We start from the raw sequence: 21,221 nt of genomic DNA on the forward strand, positions 1-21,221 counted from the left end.
TGACACCGTTTGAAAAAAAAAAAAAGTAATTTGGAACATTGTTTATTTAATAATAGAAGCAGAGCTTCAGCCATTTCGTATATAGTCGATCCTTCTACTTGTATAGGTTGGGGAAAAACAACAAAATGTAACTGAAGGAGGAAAAAAAAAAGCAGAGTCTTAATATGGTCAATATAAAATTAATCTGCGAGAACTATCATATGACGTATGTGCCACGATATTGTACTAATTGTGAATAGGAAGAGCATGACCTTAGCTAAATGTTGAAAATTCCAAAGTAGCTCTTTAAGAGAATTTTCTTATTGAAGGGTGTAAGTTACTGGAATGTTTTATCAAGGGAATTTACAAAGCTTCGGACTTGCAGGTATGCCAAACAATAGCAACGACAATAAGAACACACCAGCAAGCACATATCTGAGGTGTCTGGTTGGAATTCGTTACAGTCCTGTCTGGAGGTAGACTGAGGATTAGATGTTTCAGCGTGGCCAATTGTAATTCAAAAGGGAGAACACTGTTTAAGAGGCTTCATCTCAGAAAGAAGAATGAAAAGGGAAATTCCTAAGTTGGAGGAAATAAGAAAAAGTGAAAACGCAAAAATCGATGGCCTCTCAGGTTATTATACAATAAAACCCAATTCCTAGAAAACCCATTTCTGGTAGCAATCCCGATACCCCTTTATCTCTGGGGAACAAGAGTACGCAAAGCTTTTGACTCAAAGGAGATTAACTGCGTGAACACAAAGAGAAGTTATAGCTAAAATGGTGTGGGGAGAGGAAGGAATAAATCTGGAAGCTGAGACTCTAGGAAGACTTTAGAAAGTATTTATTAGCCTGGAAGAGAATAGTTTGATGGGCTGGAAAGAGCACTGGAGTGGAAGATGACCTATGCCTTTGGCCTCTTTCATGTCCAAAGAATTATTCACAGTCCTGTGTTGTCTCATGGAAATACTTTGTCTTGACTTTGGGTCATAAGTCTTTGTAAGTCTGTATTTGTGAATAAACACCAACTAACGTACAATATGATGATTTCCGCTCTTGTTAACCACTAGATAAAGGCATATGTTTGCAAAATTACTTCTGTTTACAGAGTGGAAAAATAAGCAGAATAAAAAATCATCATTTTAATTAATAATTTAAAAATTAATCATTAACAAAATAAAAAGGTTAAAATTGTCGTTTTGCTCAGAGTTGTTTCTGCGGGGAGAGTGTTGAGAGGTAAAAATAGTCAAACATGAGAAAGAACCAAATGCAGAGCCCCAGGGAACACCCAGAGGAGCATGGTGGGAGTGGGCTGTGGGGACCACCAATACAATTACAAATTTATGCTACATGTAGAGGACCAAACAAGGGAGTTGGGTTTGGTATTTTCATTGACTAGGAAGAGAAAAGGCTTTATTTCAGCCTGGAGAAACAAGGAAAAAGAAAGAAAAAACCAACTCACAGTTTTCACAGAGCTGAAAAGTGATTGGCTCGGGCCAAATGTGCCTTGATTTTAATGCTCTACAGAGAATTCCTGGATTGACAAATGTGTGTCAGACCAAAGCCTCAAATTGCACTTAGTGTGCTAAGTGAACATAAGCTAAGACTTGAGAATCCTCACGCCTGTGGCACTGAAGCAGAGGTCTGTACAAGTTGCCTGGAATGACTGATGGGGACTGTCTTTGGAGGGAGAATAAGAGATAAGGATCAGGCACCCTCAGTCCTGAGCTCTAGTCTGGGAAGTAGCCTTTTGTCACTCCCGAAATATTCAGGTGGTTTCAAACAAAAGTGAAGGCAAAAGAGACGAGTTCAGGTTAAATTTTACTGCACGCAGAGTCAAAGATTTTTGTAGCTGCTGTAAATATCAGTCTACAGAATGAAGTGTATGAGAAGTACCCCTTTCCTTATTTTCTATTGTTGCAATATTTCATGAATCTAAGTCTCATTCCACTAGGATGGACAGAAAATTGAACTGCAGTCATTGTTGGGGTTTTGTCTTCTCACTTTCCCAGGCTCTACGGTTGGGTTCTGTGGGCATTTCATGGCGGTACTGGGTGTGATGGGAAGTCCTGTGTTAGCCATTGGTGGTGGCTGTCTCCAGCTTTCACACCAGCGTGGAAATGAGCATTGGCAGCCCCGAGGGCTGTGGGAACTGGGATGTGTTTTATTTGGCTGGCACAATGTTTAGATGTTTTTCATGATGCTTCAGGTTGGTTCGCACAACCCATAGCTCCCCATACTCGTCATCACTCCTTGTTGTCTATAGGAAGTTGTTTTATTTATTTACATCATTTCTCAGGCCCCTGAGGGCATTGAGCTGCAGCCTCAAACAAGAGTTTTCAAACTCTGTTCAGTTTTTGCCAGAGGAAAACACTATACATCAGAGCAAAATCCCAAGCATTCTTCCTTGGTCGGAGCCATAGTTTACTAGGAGCTTGTGTATCTTGGGGTATTAAAGTGTCCCTTTGTAAATGTCTCTTCTTTTGTAAAATGATGTACGAAGAGATGGTGCTTAGTTTTACAATTTTGCTGTCTTGTTTAAATTTTAAGTGTCCTTGCTTGGCAAAACAAAAATTGGCAATCTTATGTTGGTCTCTATTTAAAGAAAACTAGTCTGGGAAACCTAAGCTACTGAGAATCATTTGATTTGATATCATGATTTGAACCATTTGGTATCATAAGAAATATGTAAATAAATATTACTCCATTTATTTTCCCTAGAAATTTGTCTCGGGATGACTTTAAAGTACTAAATAAAAGTACTTGATAAACAAAAGTGATTATATATGTATTATTTAGTACCTGAAAACTACTTGACTTTAAAAAGTAATTACATACTTATGTTTAACGTAAGCATCTCGTATTTCTGGGTAGAACTCTGTGGTGGTAGGGACAATGCCTTTCATTTGTTTGGGTTGTTTCATCCCCAGTACTAACATATGACAGGCCTATGGTAGGTGCTTAGAAAACGGTGAAGATACTAACTCAAAAAAGTTAGGATCTTTGGGTGGCCAGTAATTGGGCAGAGTCTAATAAAATTAAAAGTAACTTGTGCTTTGATTGGGTGGTCTCACTTCTAGGTCTCTATCCTCCAAAAGTTATGGCATGTGTAGATAAAGGTACACGTACAATGATATTCTTTGCAGCCTTGTTTGTAAAAGGAAACTTGGACAAGCCCAGTCACCAATGGGTAAATGGTAAAATAATCTAGGGGGTCTTCAAATAACGGAACGCACTGCAGCCATTAAATAGAATAAGATACGTATCTAGATCTATGTCCGTATCATTTTTCATGGTAAAAGCAAGCTGCAGACTAATATGTGCAAGTAAGTAAATAAAAAAGCATGCATTTCATGAGATGTCAATATAAACAGGGAAAAAATTCAAGAAGGGTGCCCATCAAGTGTAAAGCAGGGTTGGGGAATAGGGGCGCCTGGGTGGCTCAGTCGGTTGAGCGTCCAACTTCGGCTCAGGTCATGATCTCACAACTCATGAGTTTGAGCCCCACGTCGGGCTCTGTGCTGACAGCTCAGAGCCTGGAGCCTGCTTCGGATTCTGTGTCTCCCTGTCTCTCTGCCCCTAACCCACTCTCATTCTGTCTCTGTCTCTCTCAAAAATAAAATAAACATTAAAAAAAAAAAGCGCTAGGAAATAAGAGTGGGATCAGAAGGATCCTCTCTACTTCTTTCTTTATAGAGTTTGTAAAGTAGTAGGATTATAGGAGGCTTTTCTTCAGAGGAAAAATTTTAAAAATAAATTAATTCTCTACTAATGGAAAGATATTCAATTTTTTTCAACATGCAAGGCTTTACTTGTGAGCAAGCAGGTTTTACTTCAATCAAAGTCTATTTAAAATATTTACCTATATCTCATTAATTGCTCTGCATTAGCTGCACTTCAGGTAGGGTCTGGCCCAGGGGATATACTGGCCAAGAGGTGCACCGGGGGCTGGAGCCATTTTAGAAAAGGAAGGGGGATCTATGACCCACCCAAAAGTATGGCAATGTCCACTGGCAGCTTTGACATTAGTCATGTAATACTGTGCTCAAAAGTAAACAATACTACAATTCCTTATGTAGCCTAAACAGGCTTTTTGCCAAATGGGCTTCTCTTCACTGCTCATCTGGGACCTCCTATGGCTTCCACTCACCTGCTGGGTCAGAAGGAAGCTCCTAGAATGCTGTTCCTCAAGACCCTCACCTGAACACCTCCCTCCTCACCAGTCACCCTCTCCCATTCCCTTTCCTTCTTAGACAGGCTACCTCATCCCTCCACCCCCACTTGGGAGCCTGTTCCAGACTCATTCTACCTTGAAGTGCTTCTAGAACTGAGCCCTCCCCACCTAGTCACACCTCAACCTTTAACAGGGAGCCTTTAGAGGTAAATTAATTGGCACACAATGAAAGAAAAACAGAAGTCAGCAGTTGCCAACAATACAGACTAAATACTTTATTAGGTTCCAAATTGAGAAAACGGTAGTGTGAACCTATTTTAGTATAAATCCACCACCCTCCTCAATGAGCCTGCCTTAGCATCCACAGCCCCCCAGTCGTGGTACCGCCTGTATTCTTGGGGCCTCAGCAGGTATTGCCGCCCCTGGTAGTTGGGCATCTCATAGAGGACCCAGCAGCCCTCCAGCACGTGGAGGGAGCGGACCTCACTCAGGTGGAAGCGGTCCTGGATGCAGGAGCAATCCTCGCTCAGCTCCATCATGAGGCCTTTGTGGTCCTCTCTCTCATACAGTCGCAGCCTGTGAGAGCTCGTCTGCTTGGTCCACAAAGACAAGGAGCAGAAGAAGCAACCAAACAACAGATGAATTTGGTAGGTTGGGGGATGGGACTACCAGTGTCAAAACTGAGACTCTGAGATTGCTGCATATGCTGTGGATAGCTCTGTGTTCTACCAGCATTTAACAAATATTTGCATATTCAATTTTTATTTCATATCTGGGAAATATAAATTTTAAGAGGTTCTAAGTCTAAGCTGTGTTCTACCAGCATTTAACAAATATTTGCATATTCAATTTTTATTTCATATCTGGGAAATATAAATTTTAAGAGGTTCTAAGTCTGGGTTAGAATGCATTAAGAATTCACATATCTAGACTCCTAATTCCCTAATTTCCATTGATTCCTAGGTGATAAGTCAAATGTATATTTTGGGGAAAAATTCAAAGTATTTTAACTAGTATTATTTTAATATGAGTATCATCTCCCCAACTTATATACATATAAGTGTACAAATAAAGTTGGACTTTTAAAATTACATACTTCAGTGAAAATTGGTTTAATTAGTCACTTGGAACCAGAATTCAACCGCTTTTCCAAATCAAGGGCAATTCCCTTCTCCAAAGTTGGACACAAACTTAGAATAGCCTGTATTAACAATAGAGTTTCCATTTTTACAAGTCTGTGGTGGAACCTATCTAATTCATTCATCGTCAGTTCTTTATTACTAATTAAAATTACAATTTAAAAAATTTTTAATTAATTTGTTTGAAATACTACCTTCTTACGTCCGACCAGCTCCTCATTCGCAAGTTTCGGTCTCTATCTCTGTATATTACATTTGTTACATAATGGTAACAAAACTTTGTAATTGACGTAATGGTAGCAAAAATTAAAACTAAGACCGACTCTTCCCATGAGTGCATTCTTCTCATATTCTCTGCTGTTTCTGTGCATTTATCTCTCTGGGCTTAGGCAGCAACTAAAGCCCACTCTACCCTTCCGTGTCTTTAAAAGAAAACCTGCCTCACGTTAACCCCCCAGTAATCCAGTGAGGACACTCAGGCAGCATGATGGAAATGAGGTCGGACTCACCTGGGGGATGAGACAGCAGGAGCGGATCGTGTCGCTGAGGCCCATCCACTGCTGGTAGTCCGGGTAGTCCCCGCGCCGCAGGAAGTACTGGCGGCCGGAGTAGTTGGGCTGCTCATAGAGCATCCAGCAGCCGCTCTCCACGCGGATGGAGTTGCAGCGGCTGAAATAGGGCTGCAGGTTGGGGCAGTCGCTGCTGCACTCGTAGCAGCGGCCCTGGAAGCCCCGGTCCTCGTAGAAGGTGATCTGCAAAGGAAGAATAATTCTGAATTAAATCAGTTGCTCCCAACAGATCTGGTACAGAGGCATTTTCTCTCTCTTGATGTCTCTTTTTCTTTAACTTGTATCCTGCTCACCTTCCCCATGGCTGGTTGACACGGATGTGCGAGCTCAGTGCGCTGGGCCGGCAGCGCCGCGGGTCTATATAGCCAGGCTGCTGCTGCGTTGGCAAGAACAACACAAAAGGGGCCCCCGGGGGTGAGTAAGGGGATTTTATGGATCCCTTTTACACGCTGCATTCAGTGGAAATGCCTGTAGAGTTTGCCCTCATTCTCTGGTATATTCTAACGCTGTTCTGAATGCGTCCTGGTTGAGTCCCTAGAGTTGCTTTTATGTGGATTCTTAGTATTTTCTAAATTTATCAGCACCTCAATCTGAACTTTTGACCTGAAATTCATGTCGTTACGGATATGATTCAGTTATGCCCCGTGTAATTTCTACGGGAAAATCTATGCCTTTATAGCAGTGCCCCCCCACTTCCAGGGGCTGTGATGTGGAATGCCACAAACATGGCCTAATTTTCCTTGATGACAGAGGCCACTGTGACTTAACATTTTTTTTCCTTTATACGATTAGCCAGTCTGGTGCAGGACACAGGTTTGGTTTCTGATCTTTGCTAGTTTTGACTGTGGTGATCTGATGCTTTAAGACATAGCTACTACTCCTTTGGTGGGCGTACTTCATGTACGAGAAATCAGCCCCTGCAAGTCAACTTGTCATAAGAACCAAGGGAAAGGTTTGTTTCTAGGGGCTCTGGGCCCAAGACTGAGAAGTATATTGTTTTTTGGCGTACTTCCCTTTGTTGGGCCTGGGGAGGCAGTAAAGCTTTGCACGCTCAGAATGTCCACTGAGGAGCCACATGAACTTGGCAAGCCACGTGACCTCTCAGAACCTGAGTTATTTCATGGTACTTATCTCATGGGATATAGTAAGTTGAAAAAGAGAGAAAGAAGAAAACGAGAGCGGTATTTGCCTACAGAAGCTGTCCTGGCATTCAGAGCTAGGGCATGTTTTTCCTCTGTTAGACGGGAGAGAGAGAGAGAGAGAGAGAGTGTCTCTCGAGAGGAAGAGAGAGAGAGGGGAACGAGAGAGAGCCCCCTCCCTGCTCTCGCTCTCCCCTCCCCCTCGCTCTCCCTCTGTCTCTCTCCCTCTCACTTGAGAGCTGCCTCACAGAATACCAGCTGCCGGCAGGGTTCCTCTGAGATCAGGATGCAGTGAGACAAAATAAGGTCACTTCACAATGTTAAGCACACGCGAAAGCAAAGTCACCGTGTCACCCACACAATACCAAACACCACCCCTCTCAGCCACCACAATTAACTGTAGCTTCATCCTTCTTCTAGGCTACCCTCCCCATGAGTAGATTTATTGAGATGTCGAATCATAACATTACCTCCACTTTCTGACAACATCCAGTTTAGACTGAACCCCTGCTTCTTCAGACTCTTCCCCAAATCACCCAACCAAAGTACGGATCCCATAATAACATCCTTTGCTGAGACCCCCCCGTGCTTTCCCATGGTGTGTGTTTTCCCTTGCTGTGACAAGTAATAAAACCAACTTGTTTTGTGACAGGTATTCTGGGGGTCTTTGGCTGAGGGACACTGACATGAATACATGGGATTATGTGTGCAATGTGTTTGGCACCCACTTGGCACAAATGAGCATTAAGTACATGTCTCCTGTTAGTAATAGTGTGACAATACTGACTTCAGCCTATTAATCTCTCAAACATACGCAATCCTCTCAAAGATGCCTGAAAAATTTCTTTGCTATGAATCCATTTTGCATATATATGTGTATATACATGTATATATATATATATATATATATATATGGAGGGGGGCACTTTAGAAATCATCTAGTGGCTTTCATTTGGTGGCTTTCAAACTCCAGTGAGCATAAGAATCACCTGTGCTTGTTAAAACTACAAATTGTCAGGTCCTCTCCTCTCCTGAGATTTTGCATGATTAGATGTGGAAAAGACTCCAAGAATCTGTATTTCTAACCCAGATCATTCTTGCATCAAACTTTAAAAAATACTACTCTGGTTTACTCTTTTTTTTTTTTTTTTGTAAAGAAAACATGTTTTAGCCACCTCCAGCTAATGTTTTATTAACACTTACGCATCATTTTCCTTAAACACGTAGGCAGAAGAGCTCTCTGCTTTGTTCTACAAAGTTTTATATGCACATAAAAAGAGAACCAAACAGAAATACCAGTATGATATAGCTGACTAGATAAAGCTGACTAGGCAGGAAAAGAGGTGAAAGGGTCAGAAAATGCATAGTACTAAACTTCAGTCTTGTTTTTTTCAGATCTTTCTCTTTCTCTCTGGGGCCCCTGTCTTCCCTTCCTTTACCCACTCCTCCAACACCCCCCTAACACCATCACTGCAGTTGCCTTTCTTGGACTCTCACGATATCTAAACTAGACTCCGCAGTCTCCTGACTCTGTCCAGCCTTGCCTTCTTCCAAACTACATTCTGTCAGGATGCCAGGGTGATCAGAAGCAAAACACATAGGAGTGCCTGGGTGGCTCAGTTGGTTGAGCATCTGACTCTTGATTTCAGCTCAGGTCATGATCTCAGAGTCATGGGATCAAGTTTTGAGTTGGGCTCCATGCTGAGTGTGGAGCCTGCTTGGGATTCTCTCTCTGTCTCTGTCTCTGTCACCCTCTCCCCTGCTTGCGCTCTCTTCCTCTCTAAAATAAAAAAAATTTTTTTTAATTTTTTTTTTAACATTTTATTTTTATTTTTGAGACAGGGAGAGACAGAGCATGAACAGGGGAGGGTCAGAGAGAGGGAGACACAGAATCTGAAACAGGCTCCAGGCTCTGAGCGGTTAGCACAGAGCCCGACGCGGGGCTCGAACCCACGGACCGCGAGATCACGACCTGAGCTGAAGTCGGCCGCTTAACCGACTGAGCCACCCAGGCGCCCCCCCAAATTTTTTTTTTTTTTTTTAAATAAGATAAAGCAAAAAGAAGCAAAATGCATCAAGTCATGTTCTTGCTGTGGACCAAATGTTCGTGTCCCCTCCAAATTCATTATGTTGAAACCCTAATCCCCAGTGTGATGATGTCTGGAGATGGGGCCTTGGGAGATAACTAGGTCATGAGGATGAAGATATCATGTTGGAATTAGTGTCCTTATAAGAAGAGCCAGGAAAGAGCTTGCTTCCTCTCCTTGGACAAGGAAGCTGGCTCTCACTGGACACTAGATCTATTGGCATTCTGACCTTAGACTCCCCAGTCTCCAGAACTATGAGAAAGAAATGTTTGCTTAGGTCATCCAGTCCATGGCATTTTTTTATTTTAAAATATTTTTTAGAGAGAGAGAGCGTGCACAAGCAGGGGAGAAGAGCAGGTTGGGGGGAGAGAGAGAATCTCAAGCAGGCTCCACACTCAGCACAGGGCCGGACATGGAGGTCAATCCCACAACCCTGGGATCATGACCTGAGCCAGAATCAAGTACCAGTTCCTTAGCGTGGCATACCTGACCCGAGATCCTCTGTCTGTCTGGATCTCTGAATCACTTGTAGTTTCCCCAATGCACAATGTTATTTTCACATTTCTCATTTACCCCCTAGTTTTACTGAGATATAATTGAAATACTACATTATATAAGTTTAATGTGTGCAACATATTGATTTGATACATTTGTATATGACAAGATGCTTACCACCATAGTGTTAGCTAATACCTGTGTCACATCCCATAATTAATTTTTTTTGTGGTGAGAACATTTCAGATCTACTCTCTTAGCAACTCTCAAGTTTATAATACGGTATTATTAACTATAATCACTATGCTGTACATTAGATATCCAGAACTTATTCATCTCACAGCTGGAAGTTTGTCCTGTATACTTCTTTTGTTTTTTAATGTAGCGATCCTTCCCACTGAGACACCGGTTCTACGCTTTTCACCCAGAGAAATCTTACCCCTTTTTTTAAAGGTTCAACTCAGGTATCAATTCCTCTATGAAGATTTTCTTGAACCTTTCCTAATCTTTCAGGCTGAATTCAGTGCTGCCTACTTGGTTCTACCAAGCATCTTGCTCATACCACTGTGATGGTGATGATCGCTTATCTAATTATGTTGTTTAGACATCAGTTCCTCGAAATAACTGAGGAGAGCTCATTTCTGGACTATTCCACCTTTATTTTTGTATTCTCACTGATCGGCAAAACAGACAGGCACATAAAGGCAACTCATTAAATGCCTGGAGGATATGAATGTTATTCCCTAGTCTGAAACCCATTGTTGCGATAGTCCATGAGACCTATTTTGAATGCTCAGCACAACAGGCATATGGGCTCCCATCAGAGTTCAGTATTTGCAACTTTCAATGTGTAGGATGACACAAGCACTCTGCATTTGATCTATTTAATGGGCCTTTATAACAGGGGAGATGAGTAAGCAAAAGAGAGAAAACAGGAATGTTGTGTTGTCCCCTAAACCCTCTGTTCCTTGATCATTCTGTCTAATTTTTGTGTTTCCTGAGATGCCAAGTTACTGTCACAACAGCAGTGGTCAATTCCAGAGTATTGCTAGTGTCCAAGGTCCAGCCAGCAGTTGATCTTAAGCCCACCCTCCTGCTTCCTGATAATTCATGTAGCATTTGTATCACGTACAGGCTTGGTTAAATGAGAAAAGGTCAACCGGTTGGCAGCTACGTAGACCAAACTAGCCCAAACAAGGAGGCTGGGAGAGAGACAAAGCATCACCATCACAGCCCCAGCCTCTGGTTCTCTTTCTCCGCTTGTCTTTGAGGACTGTTCAATAAATGACAAGAAGACAGGGGGCAACCAATGACCCACCTCTGCTTAACTCCTATGGCATTCCATTTGGATCAAATTGGCTTTCGTGTTAAACATAATACATTTCTTCTTGCTCGGGTGGTTGTGATTGTCACTTTAGCTTTAATAAACCCACAAAGAAGAACCCCTAAAGTCTGGAGGAGAAGGAACAGGACAAAACTAACATCAGGACCTAACCCTGTGGCAGCGAGGAAGGATCATTGGAGAGAGAACCCACAAGGAGGAGCACTCTTTGAGGGTATCCATCAGTATGGCAGTTCTTGGCACTTCTTTATGGAATGACCTCAGTTGCTTTGCTTGGTGGGTCTTCTATAAGGTTAGATTGGCCAGAAGATGCTATAGATTCAAAGGGAGAGAAAAGAGGAAGAGGAATAAAAAGATTTAGATTCTGGTGCTTACTTTGGCAGCATGCATACTAAAATTGGACCAATATAGAGAAGATTAGCATGGTCCTGCACAAGGATGATGTGAAAATTCTTGAAGCATTCCAAAAAAAAAAAAAGATCTAAAACCTGGGCTTATTACAAACTAGGACCTATGTGAAATACTGGTGTGTATAGGGTATAGAGGCTGACGCTGGGATTATCTTGAATTGTGTTTTCATCATCCTGGGGAAAAGGTAAGTGGGATCCTGTAGGGTATCCCTTCTTGCATTCCACTCTTGGAGCCTGCTTTCATCTCAGACCCTTTCACCTCTCTGAGGCTCCAGTGTGCACTTTCAAGAGAGGAGAGAGAGGAGGAAGCATAAGTGAGGGACTAGTTTGAGCGTTATCCCTCTCCCACCACCATTACTCCCCTCTGTTGGCTTTTTTTTTAGTGCTGGGATTAGAGGGAGGATACCGTTCTCTTTGCCTGTTCCCCAGGGATGGAAATATAATTTTCACGAAGAAAAGCTTGATCAGTGACGTCCAGGGTCTCTAATTTTACATGCTTTCAGTTCAGGTATTTCAGGATAATTTCCATGTCTGCAGTCTGTGATTTTATGTCTACCAAGCAAATAATGTGAAATCCAGCACTCCAAGAAGCTTTTGGCTTTCTAATTTATGCCTGATGTTATTATTACTGACAAACAGAATTCTGGCTGATGTTTCCAGTAAGCTAATACTATCGCTGGGAGTTTAAAGGTTGAAGAACTGAGAGTTAGGAATAATTGATATCAAATAATTCAAGAATCTGACTATTTTCCAGGGAAAAAACTTTTATAAATAGCCTAACCTTGTGCCCCAGTTTGCCTGGAATACTCCTGGTTCATGCCTCTTGCCCCAGTGTAATCCTTAATAGAATACCCTTTCATTCTCAAAAATGACTCAGGTTAAGCAACAAATTAGATGCTTGCTCTGTTCATAGATATGGAGATATGGAGCCCTTGAGGGCATAGGATGGAAGGAAGCTATAAAGAATGAACAGCCATGTGGGTACAGCTCAGAATAGAGGAGAGAGGAACAAGAATGAGAAAGAAGACCAGGCCATCCGGTAGCAGGTTGGAACTTGCAGACTGTTTAGAGCAAGGTCATCTAATCTTAAATTTGTATTGTTGTGCTGCTGTGATCTAAACATGTATCTCTCCTCCCACAACCTGTATAATAAAGCTGTCTGCACCCATGAAGGCTTTATATGAGAGATAGTTCAGGAACTCAAAGGAAAGAAACTGTCTCCCATCTGAGTCAGTGAGATGCATGGGGCTGGTCATGTGGGGGAGAACAAAATGGTCCACCCAATGACAAGGCAGGAGTTCAGAGTGGAGGGTTACTGGGAAAAGCATAAACAACCCATTCCCTTTCCAGAATTCCAAGAGACTTTGAGGATATATGTGTTGGAGAAAGTGGGTACACAAGTATCCCACTCCACGTGAGATGACACTTCAGCCATTTCATTAGAATCTCAAAGAATGGGGCACTTTAGCTGAATTTTGATCTGAAGCCATCAATTTCATTGTGCAACTTTGTAAGAAAGATCCAAGAACCATTTTTAATTACTGCAGGATGATACTAAGGATGTTGTTTGCTCAGTACTCTCTTTACTAGGCCCCCATGAAAACTTTCTTTTAGGTTTTGATACTGGGAACAGTTAGGTTAGCCGTGAGTAATTAATTGATTTGTGTTACGGACTCTGTTAGTCATGGAACTTATCTTGTTTCCCCTCTCTGTCTTGGCTGCTGGATTCAAATCTGGCTTTATCTACGGCCAACATAGTGCAGTAGATAACAACATGCAACTTGGGCTTGAACCTCACCCCTGGAAAATAAACATACCAAAAGGAAATATACACGCCATCAAACAAACTTCTCCAGGAAGTTTCAATTCCTTGTTTTCCATTTAGTATAATTTTCCATGTATAGTCATAATTCTTTACTTCCTATTAAAATGATACGGGGCTGAGTTCCCCCATGTGTATGTGGTTTTGGTAGAAATCCTGAAATTCTTCTATAAAGCATATACAGCAAAGAGACAGTGAATTCTGTTTGGACTGAAAACCTCAGGGAGGAATGAAGTACTGAACATGGAATTGGCTGCTGTTAGAAGGATAAGGCACGTAACAGGTGAGGGTGGCCGGTTTGTTCGTTTGTTTTTGAAGCTAAAGTAAGGGTCTAGATGCTGAGAACAACTTTCCTCATTAGCTAAGGCTTGGACTATATATAAAAGATGGCGGGGATAACCTAGAAGGATAACTTGGGGTGTTACAATAACTATTTATTTATCATTGTAGCTGCAAAATTATCCTTCTAAGACTAAGCATAAATGGCTTTTGCCCAGTCGAATCGAACCTTGAGCCTACATAGGCTAGTCTTTAAAAGAAGGCTGGTGATGATATCCTTTACTCCTCTTATAATTTCCCATCATGAAAACATCTGTCATTATGTTTGGCGAAGTGCCATTATTGCTTAGGAAGTCTTAACAGATTAAAAGAAAAGCAGGACTCCATAGTGCGAGAAACACAAGCTAAATATTTTATTGGATTCTAAAGGAGAAGAGCGGAGAATGTAAGTACTTTAGTAAAAATCCATTACTCGTCTGAAAGAACCAACTTTGGCATTCATGGCCCCCCAGTCAAGGTATTTCCTATACTCCCCGGGCCTCAGCAGGTACTGCCTTCCCCTGTAGCTGGGCATCTCATAAAGGACCCAGCAGCCATCCAGCACATTGATAGAGTGGATTTCATTGAGATGGAAGCGGTCCTGAAGAGAGAGACAATCATCTGTGATCTCTGACATTTGTCCCCTGAAGTCCTCTCGCTCGTAGATCCTCATTCTGAAAGTGCCGGTGTGCTGGGGTGGCAGAAAAGAAAAAGTAAATGAACACAAGTGGAGAGAAATGAAAGTGTTCTAGCTCCTGCACCTCCCTGGCCACACCACCCAGAACTTGTTGGAGTCCAGGTTTGCTTCCAGAACAATCACGTTGCAGTGTTAAAGAGCTTTGCCCGCCCCCCACCCCATCACCTACCCAGGCATCTAGTGATTTATGGGTAATATGAGGAACAGAACTCAGCCACCCTTCACTGCCATCCACATCTCTGTCCCTAGCAACAAGATTTGTCCAAAATAAAATTGATCATGTTAGTGCTTGTTGTTAGAGAAGGTCCTTCTCAAAGGTGAAAAGTGTAAGTCATTGGAAAGAAAAGTCCCATTCGATACATTACTTTTGTTAAAGAGGAATCAACATTTAGCTATTTTATGTACATTATGGAACACAGGATTATTAATCTCTTGTAAAAAATAAGATGACACATTTTCTTTATCTCTGTGTTCAATATCAACTTATCTGGTGTTTAAACTTCCTTTCTGGTCTCTTCCCTTCCCGTCTTTATTTCCCTCAGCAACAAGAACCATCTCCATTAAGCTCTGTTTGGATGACACTATTACCCGTGCCTCCCACACTCCAACACATTCCTCTAAGAACTGTGAAATCACTCTCTAAGAAATATTGAACTCAAACTTTGATTTTGGATTTGGCCTTTCCTTTAATTTATACCTCTAAGTAAACTAATAGGTAGTGACCATGGTATCAGAATAAAAAATAGAGGACAGGAAGATAATTAAATAGGAAAGTGAGCCAAAGCAAGCAAACATATATTTATCAGGTAAGCAGACCCGGAGCCCCTGGGTGGCTCATTGGGTTAAGCATCGGGCTCTTGATTTCAGCTCAGGCCATGATCTCATGGTTTGTGGGTTTGAGCCCTACATTGGGCTCTGTGTTGACATGCGGAGCCTGTTTGGGATTGATTCTCTCTCTCTTCCTCTCTCTCTGTTCTTCCCCCGCTTGTGTTCTCTCTCTCTCTCTCTCAAAATAAATAAATGAACTTAAAAAAAATTAAGCCGACCCAGATTGTATCTATCTGAGTTTTGATATATTATTTCTGAGTTGATACAGTTCAGAATGATGACATTAAGTTATATCTTGGGGCGCCTGGGTGGCTCAGTCAGTTAGGCATCCAACTTTGGCTCAGGTCATGATCTCACAGTCATGAGTTCAAGCCCCATGTCGGGTTCTGTGCTGACAGCTCAGAGCCTAGAGCCTGCTTTGGATTCTGTGTCTCCCTCTCTCTCTGCCCCTCCCCCACCCATCCTCTCTCTCTCTCTCTCTCTCTCTCTCTCTCTCTCTCTCAAAAATAAACATTAAAAAAAAAGAGGTTATATCTTACACAGATGGCAACTTGTTTTCTATTTGTCCTGCTTTTTCCTAATTAGACTTTGGCCTTTTAATTTTTTATTCCATTTAAAATATAAAAATCTGGGACCATGTGAGTAAAAAAGCACACACCATAGGGTCCATGAAGACCGACTTCCCATCTGAGACAGCCTTTTAGAACAGACCACATGCGGTAGCCTCACTCCCACCTTCTGCTGTGTAGTTGGAATGATTTGGTTGAAGAATGGTATTTGTTCATGGCTTTCACTTCCAAAGCGACCAGAGACAAAGACAGAGCCACACTCACCTGGGGGATGAGGCGGCAGGAGCGGACCGAGTCGCTGAGGCCCATCCACTGCTGGTAGTCTGGGTAGTCCCCGCGCCGCAGAAAGTACTGGTGGCCCTGGTAGTTGGGGCGCTCGTAGAGCATCCAGCAGCCGCTGTCCACGCGGATGGAGTTGCAGCGGCTGAAATAGGGCTGCAGGTTGGGGCAGTCGCTGCTGCACTCGTAGCAGCGGCCCTGGAAGCCCCGGTCCTCGTAGAAGGTGATCTGCAAAATGGAAGGTGCGGGATCGTGAGGCCATGTGCCCCCGCTGAGGATGCTGCGCCAGGGCAAACCCCCGGCATCAGGAACCCAGCACTTACCTTTCCCATTTTGGAGAGAGTGGTCAGGAGGTGTTCACTGGGTGCTGTGTGGGCCGAGGGGGAGTGCCGCTGTATATATAGCAGCCCTGACTGCTGCCTCCGCAGGAAATCACACAAAAGGGGCCCATTTCGGTGAGTAAGGGGATTTGCAAGCTCCCCGCTCCCCCTCCCCCTGGTCATTGGGGTTAGCTGAATGGTTCTCTCATTCTTTCTGGTAGGTTCGGGTTGTTCTCATTCACTAAAGCTGTTGTTGCCACCAAAATGAAAAGAGTCTTTACTCTTTTAGTTGAGCAAAAGGATGAGCGAAATTCTATCCCCCGTGCTTTGATTTTGTCGCCTAATCTGCTTCATTGACTCCTCAAAGGTAATTAAACTAAGTAATGTATTCTGCTCGGGGACTGGTGTTATTTTTTTAAAACGTATTAAAAAGCACAATTTAAATAATGAGGAATCTTAAGGAAGAGGAAACCAAGTGAAGCAATCTGTGAAAGTGCTTGAAAAAGCACAAAGCTTAGTTTGGGTTCAAGACTCTGTGGCCATCATTGTTTGTATTTTGGGGTCTATCTGGAGTAAAATCGATATTTGACTGGAAATTCATAGGTTCTTGGGGGCTGGGAATTCTCTCTTGTTTCTTTGTGCCCCGGGCCCTAGAGCAGAGGGTTGGCACATAGTGGGCCCTCAATACCTGGCTTTGACCTGAGAGAAAGCAGATAGTTATGACTTTCCTTCACTTGCTGAGGACTCCCCGAGAGCCTAAATCCTTCCTTCTGCCTGTGGCTGCCCGGAGTACTGCTGTTCTTTGGCATTGTAGTCCCTACCTCCTTCAATGTCCTAATCTTGGTATCCTTGCCCTCCTTCAACGACTTAAGATCTTTCTTCTCTCTTCCCCATCACGGACGCTTGCTCACTTGGTAAGGGTGGTTTGAGCTACTGTAAGGAGTAATGTAGAAGCTCTCAAAATACCAACAACCTACTTCCTCAGACTTTTGAGATGTGGATGGCACCCAAGCCAGATGGCAGCCTTTGGATCGTATGATCTCACAGTGTGGTATGGGACCCCTGAGGCCCCTGGGACACTTTCAGGAAGTTCAGAAGGTCAAAACAGTTTTCCCAACAATACCAAGATGTTATTGACCTTTTTTCACCCAGTGGAGTTTATGTCCAGAGGCTATATGAGTTGAAGAGATTTGTAAAAATGTCTAATAATGCCAATCCTTTCATTAAATGTTTTTGTTTTGGAAAATACGGTTATTAGTCATAAAAACGTGTTATTTATGTTGACATGTAATAGGTTTACCCTCTAAGGCCTTGCGTCAGAGGCCTACACTCAGGCCCTGTCAGTCGTATGGTTGCCCTGTCGGTTCCAATGGTCAGCTTCCAATGTTCGAGCATCAGGGACCTGGACTGGGGGCGGGTACGGGGTGAGTGGTGCTGTCAGGACCTACACCCTCGCAAGTGACACTAACTGTGACCACCTACCCTGCCTATCCCGTGCCTTGCATCCACACTGCTTCCTCTAAAGCTGTTTTTCTTCCCAGTGTTTACAAACACCATGAAATTGTTGAATAGACACCATTTATGGAGAACGCATTCAGGGACCAACGCCTACACACCTCCATCTGCATGCACTTCTGCAGTTTCTGTGGCTGTTTGTGTAGTCTCGGTTTCCCCACTTATAAAATAGGAATGGTGATGAAAATCAAATGAGATAATGGATTTGGAAGTACATGGCACATTGTAAAGCAATACCAGTGGTAAAAAAAAATATATCATATCATTCACATTTTAATAAATTTTAAAGATGATAACGTTAATAGAGCTCAGAGCCTGGAGCCTGATTTGGATTCTGTGTCTTGCTCTCTCTCTCTGCCCCTCCCCTACTCTCTCTCTCAAAAGTAAAATAAAAACATTAAAAAACGTTGTAAATAAAGAAATAAGTTTCTGCTTCCGGGCTTCGATGTTATGATGTCTACACTTCTGCTTATTGTATACAGACTAAATGCGATCCATGGATAATTGCATATATTGGAACGCTTGATCTAATTTAGCAAAGGTCTTCTGTTTGGTAATTTTGATTTCACAGTCAAATGACGACTTGAAGCAAGGCACCGAGAAAAGGAATAACATAGGCGAGGGCTGTGCGGTCAGAGCAGAGAGATTCCTTGAAGTCCATCCACTACTGGTGTCAGACGCCCCAGCACGGAGCGTCCAGCTCTTGCTGTCCACCTGCACGCACCCTGTTGCTGTGGATAAACAGGTCTGCAGGTTGGAGTGGTCGTTGCTGCACTCAGAAGAGGTAACTTGCGATGGAACGTGAAGTAGGGGAAATCCCCCCAAGAACACGTTGCCGTGAGGTCGTTGACAAACCCCCGTTCTACACCCAGCCCACTGTGGTTGATGGACTGAGAATACAGAAGCCAGGGTCGTCATCAGCCATAGCAGAGACTCAGGGTATGCGTGCTTGTGTGCGTGTGTGGGCGCATTTCAGACCCACCGGTGAGTTAGGCCTGATTTGGCCAACAGTAGCATTTTGCCCTTTTCCTCATTTCTATGTTACCAATGCAGTCTTTTTAAATGTGTTTGGCTTTCATTCTCCCTTACCTTATAGCTATGTGTCCTTTCTGTTAAAGTGCCTTGGAGGTCTTTGAGGCGGTGCGGGAAAGGGAAGTTGATACGTAAAGCACAAGTCAGAAGCAGTGTCCCTGCTCTCATTGTTTGATCACACTCTTTCACGTTTAAGTAGAGAAATAGTAGGAATAGACACAATCCAGCTGAAAAACTGTGGGGGCGTGTGTTTTCGATCTTGACAGTGCAGGAGGGCTTATTGGGGAGAACCTGTTCCCATTCTGCCTTTTGAATTCAAGATGTCTGTGAGGATCCGGGCCCAGGGAAGGAATCGTCCCTCGATACTGGAACGCCTTCCCTTCCCAGAGGCTTATCAAAGCTCACCCAGTCTTCAAGGCAGCCTAGGCCTGTCTTCCTAGGACACCCCCTCTTCAGGCCAGCTGTTACTCGGCTGTCCCTTCTCCGAGCACCTACATGCACTTCGTCACCACCCAACTTAGTACTGCAGCCTTGCCTTTCTCGTCGAATTCCTTCTTTTCCTTGTCTTCAGCAAGGTCATGAGCTCAAGAATAAGGGCATGTCACACTCCTTTATCCCCCATAATGATTTATCAGTTAGGTGGGTGGATAAATAGAGCCCTGGAAGCACGAAGAACATGAAAAAATAATGATTCTAATTCTATTTTGGAAAACGATAATTCTCCCGTGTGAGGTCACCCGTGTGGACGCTCAGAGACACAGAAGCCATTTTCTCCCACTCACTCAGCTACCGCTCTGGTTCTGATGCTTCCTCTTCTGCCTGCCTTTGTTGACCTGGGAGGACTTGAAGGGAGGTAAAAATGGCCCAGAAACCAGGCAGGCTGGTGTGTCAGAGGGCAGCGAGGCCTGCTCTTGGAGTGGGGAGGTTTTAAGCACCACCGGGGTATGCTGTGAAGGTCTCAGAACTTACCTCTAGTGTCTAAGCGTGAGAGACAAGAGAGGTGGCCTGAGAAAGAGAACGGAAATGAAGGAAAAAGTGATAAGCAACATTTTTGTGAAGGAAAATGATAAAGAAGATTCTTAGCTACCTCCTTGTACTTTAAAAGATGGATGGATCAATGGAATGAGACTTGGGGTCCCGGGGGCTGCAAGGCATGCTTTGTAATGTCTCTTTGTATTATCAGCCAGCAGCCCAGGCTAAAATATGTCAGAGGTTAGGGCACTGAGGCCAATGAGGCTTTTATCAGAACTATTTGAATACTGAGTTTATCTCTCAAGTTATGTACAAGCATTTTATTTTTCTTTAAAAGTAACTGTAAAACTCTCTTTTGGAAGAACTGGTCTCATTTACATCAGGAAAAAAAAATTAGAAAGCTGTTTAAGGTCCTCTAGGAACTCAATGGTTAAATAAACTTGTATATCAAAATATCTGAAAGTATCTACTGTAAGCCTGGCTTCTTCTTTTAAAAAAAATTTTTTTTAATGCTTATTTTTGAGGGGAAGATAGAGCACGAGTTGGGGAGGGGCAGAGAGAGAGGAAAACAAAGGATTTGGAGCAGGCTCCAGGCTCTGGACTATCAGCACAGAGCACGATGCAGGGCTCGAACTCACAAACTGGGAGATCATGACCTGAGCTGAAGTTGGACGCTTAACTGACTGAGCCAACCCTGCGCCCCAAGCCTGGCTTCTTGTAAAAACAAAATCATTCATTTAGGAGCCATTATAGTTGCCTGAGGCCTGTTAGGAGCCTCAGTGAAAATAGTTCATTACCCTTTGCCTCTCTCCCCACACAAACGTTTTAGTTTACACGCTGGCTTTTCCTGAAGCATTTGCAGACTTCTCTCCTGACTCACTGGTAACCACTCCCAAGAGAAATCTCTCGAGTTCGTCAGCACATCGTTGACATGACACTCTGCTGAAGGAAGCCATGTCTACCTTCATTTAAGTGGTTAGGATTGAAACTGCAGCAAATTTTACAGCACTCATTTGGCTCGGGGTGATGAAATAATAATAGGTATTAATAAATAGCCTACCTATTAATAATAGGTATTAATGAATAGCCTACTGTATAAAGAGTGTCTAGTATGTTCCAGACATTGTACCAGGAATCTGGTACAAAGTACATCATGTAGCCCACATAGCGCAGTTATTATGGAAACTCCCAAATGTTTGTGAGATCTGGGGCAAGAGCATAAATCGAGCCCTCTCCAGCTTCTCACTCCCTCACGTGTACACACCCTATCCGCATGCTCCTTACCCCCTCCACTTCCCATAAACAGCTGCCTTTTGACTCCCAGTGGCCTTGGGAGGATAGGCCAGGCAAAGACTCTCCTTTAAGTCTTGGAAACAAGGGTCTAAATAGAGGGAATTCTGGAGCTCCAGGTGAAAGGTGTGTGGTCTAGAAGAAGTGTAGGCTTGTCTCCAGGATTCAACAGATTTCTGTCCTGTGGGAACGATTATAGCTGGGAGTCTAGAGTAAGGCTCCCTGAAGCACCCAGTTCAAGCCAAG

At 43.2% G+C, this 21,221-nt stretch overlaps 2 protein-coding genes and 1 non-coding gene across 4 annotated transcripts; 1 reads left to right on the plus strand and 2 right to left on the minus strand.

The window, feature by feature from the left end:
• Positions 1 to 4,402: 4,402 nt before the first annotated feature.
• LOC112868257 (gamma-crystallin C) lies at positions 4,403 to 6,494 on the minus strand. The gene is made up of 3 exons (XM_025931203.2): positions 6,154 to 6,494; positions 5,801 to 6,043; positions 4,403 to 4,742 (listed from the first exon to the last, which is right to left on the minus strand). Exons 1-3 carry the CDS (start codon positions 6,313 to 6,315, stop codon positions 4,470 to 4,472), a joined length of 678 nt encoding a protein of 225 aa, XP_025786988.2. The 5' UTR covers positions 6,316 to 6,494; the 3' UTR covers positions 4,403 to 4,469.
• Positions 6,495 to 11,290: 4,796 nt separating this feature from the next.
• Positions 11,291 to 11,396, plus strand: LOC112849076 (U6 spliceosomal RNA). The gene has a single exon (XR_003222523.1). It is a non-coding gene; the product is annotated as a U6 spliceosomal RNA (small nuclear RNA).
• A 2,492-nt stretch (positions 11,397 to 13,888) lies between these two features.
• On the minus strand, positions 13,889 to 16,178 carry LOC112868239 (gamma-crystallin B). 2 transcript variants are annotated; one of them, XM_025931184.1, is made up of 3 exons: positions 16,170 to 16,178; positions 15,832 to 16,074; positions 13,889 to 14,164 (listed from the first exon to the last, which is right to left on the minus strand). In XM_025931184.1, exons 1-3 carry the CDS (start codon positions 16,176 to 16,178, stop codon positions 13,889 to 13,891), a joined length of 528 nt encoding a protein of 175 aa, XP_025786969.1. The 2 variants fall into 2 exon arrangements, with proteins under 2 accessions (XP_025786969.1, XP_025786962.1); XM_025931177.1 differs by having other exon boundaries at positions 15,826 to 16,074.
• Between the last annotated feature and the right edge of the window lie 5,043 nt (positions 16,179 to 21,221).

The sequence above is a fragment of the Puma concolor genome, chromosome C1 (assembly GCF_028749965.1).
Source record: "Puma concolor isolate L17-30 chromosome C1, mPumCon1.1.hap2, whole genome shotgun sequence".
Classification (NCBI taxonomy): domain Eukaryota; kingdom Metazoa; phylum Chordata; class Mammalia; order Carnivora; family Felidae; genus Puma; species Puma concolor.

Excerpts from the sequence above, each read along its gene's own strand:
- LOC112868257 (XM_025931203.2), bottom strand. The coding sequence starts at position 6,315 with ATGCAGCGTGTAAAAGGGATCCATAAAATCCCCTTACTCACCCCCGGG. Across the intron at positions 6,044-6,153 it reads GTCAACCAGCCATGGGGAAG|ATCACCTTCTACGAGGACCG; the intron begins GTGAGCAGGATA and ends CTTCCTTTGCAG. Across the intron at positions 4,743-5,800 it reads CCTGCTGTCTCATCCCCCAG|ACGAGCTCTCACAGGCTGCG; the intron begins GTGAGTCCGACC and ends TGGACCAAGCAG.
- LOC112868239 (XM_025931177.1), bottom strand. Across the intron at positions 14,165-15,825 it reads GCCTCATCCCCCAGGTGAGT|CACACCGGCACTTTCAGAAT; the intron begins GTGGCTCTGTCT and ends CTGCCACCCCAG.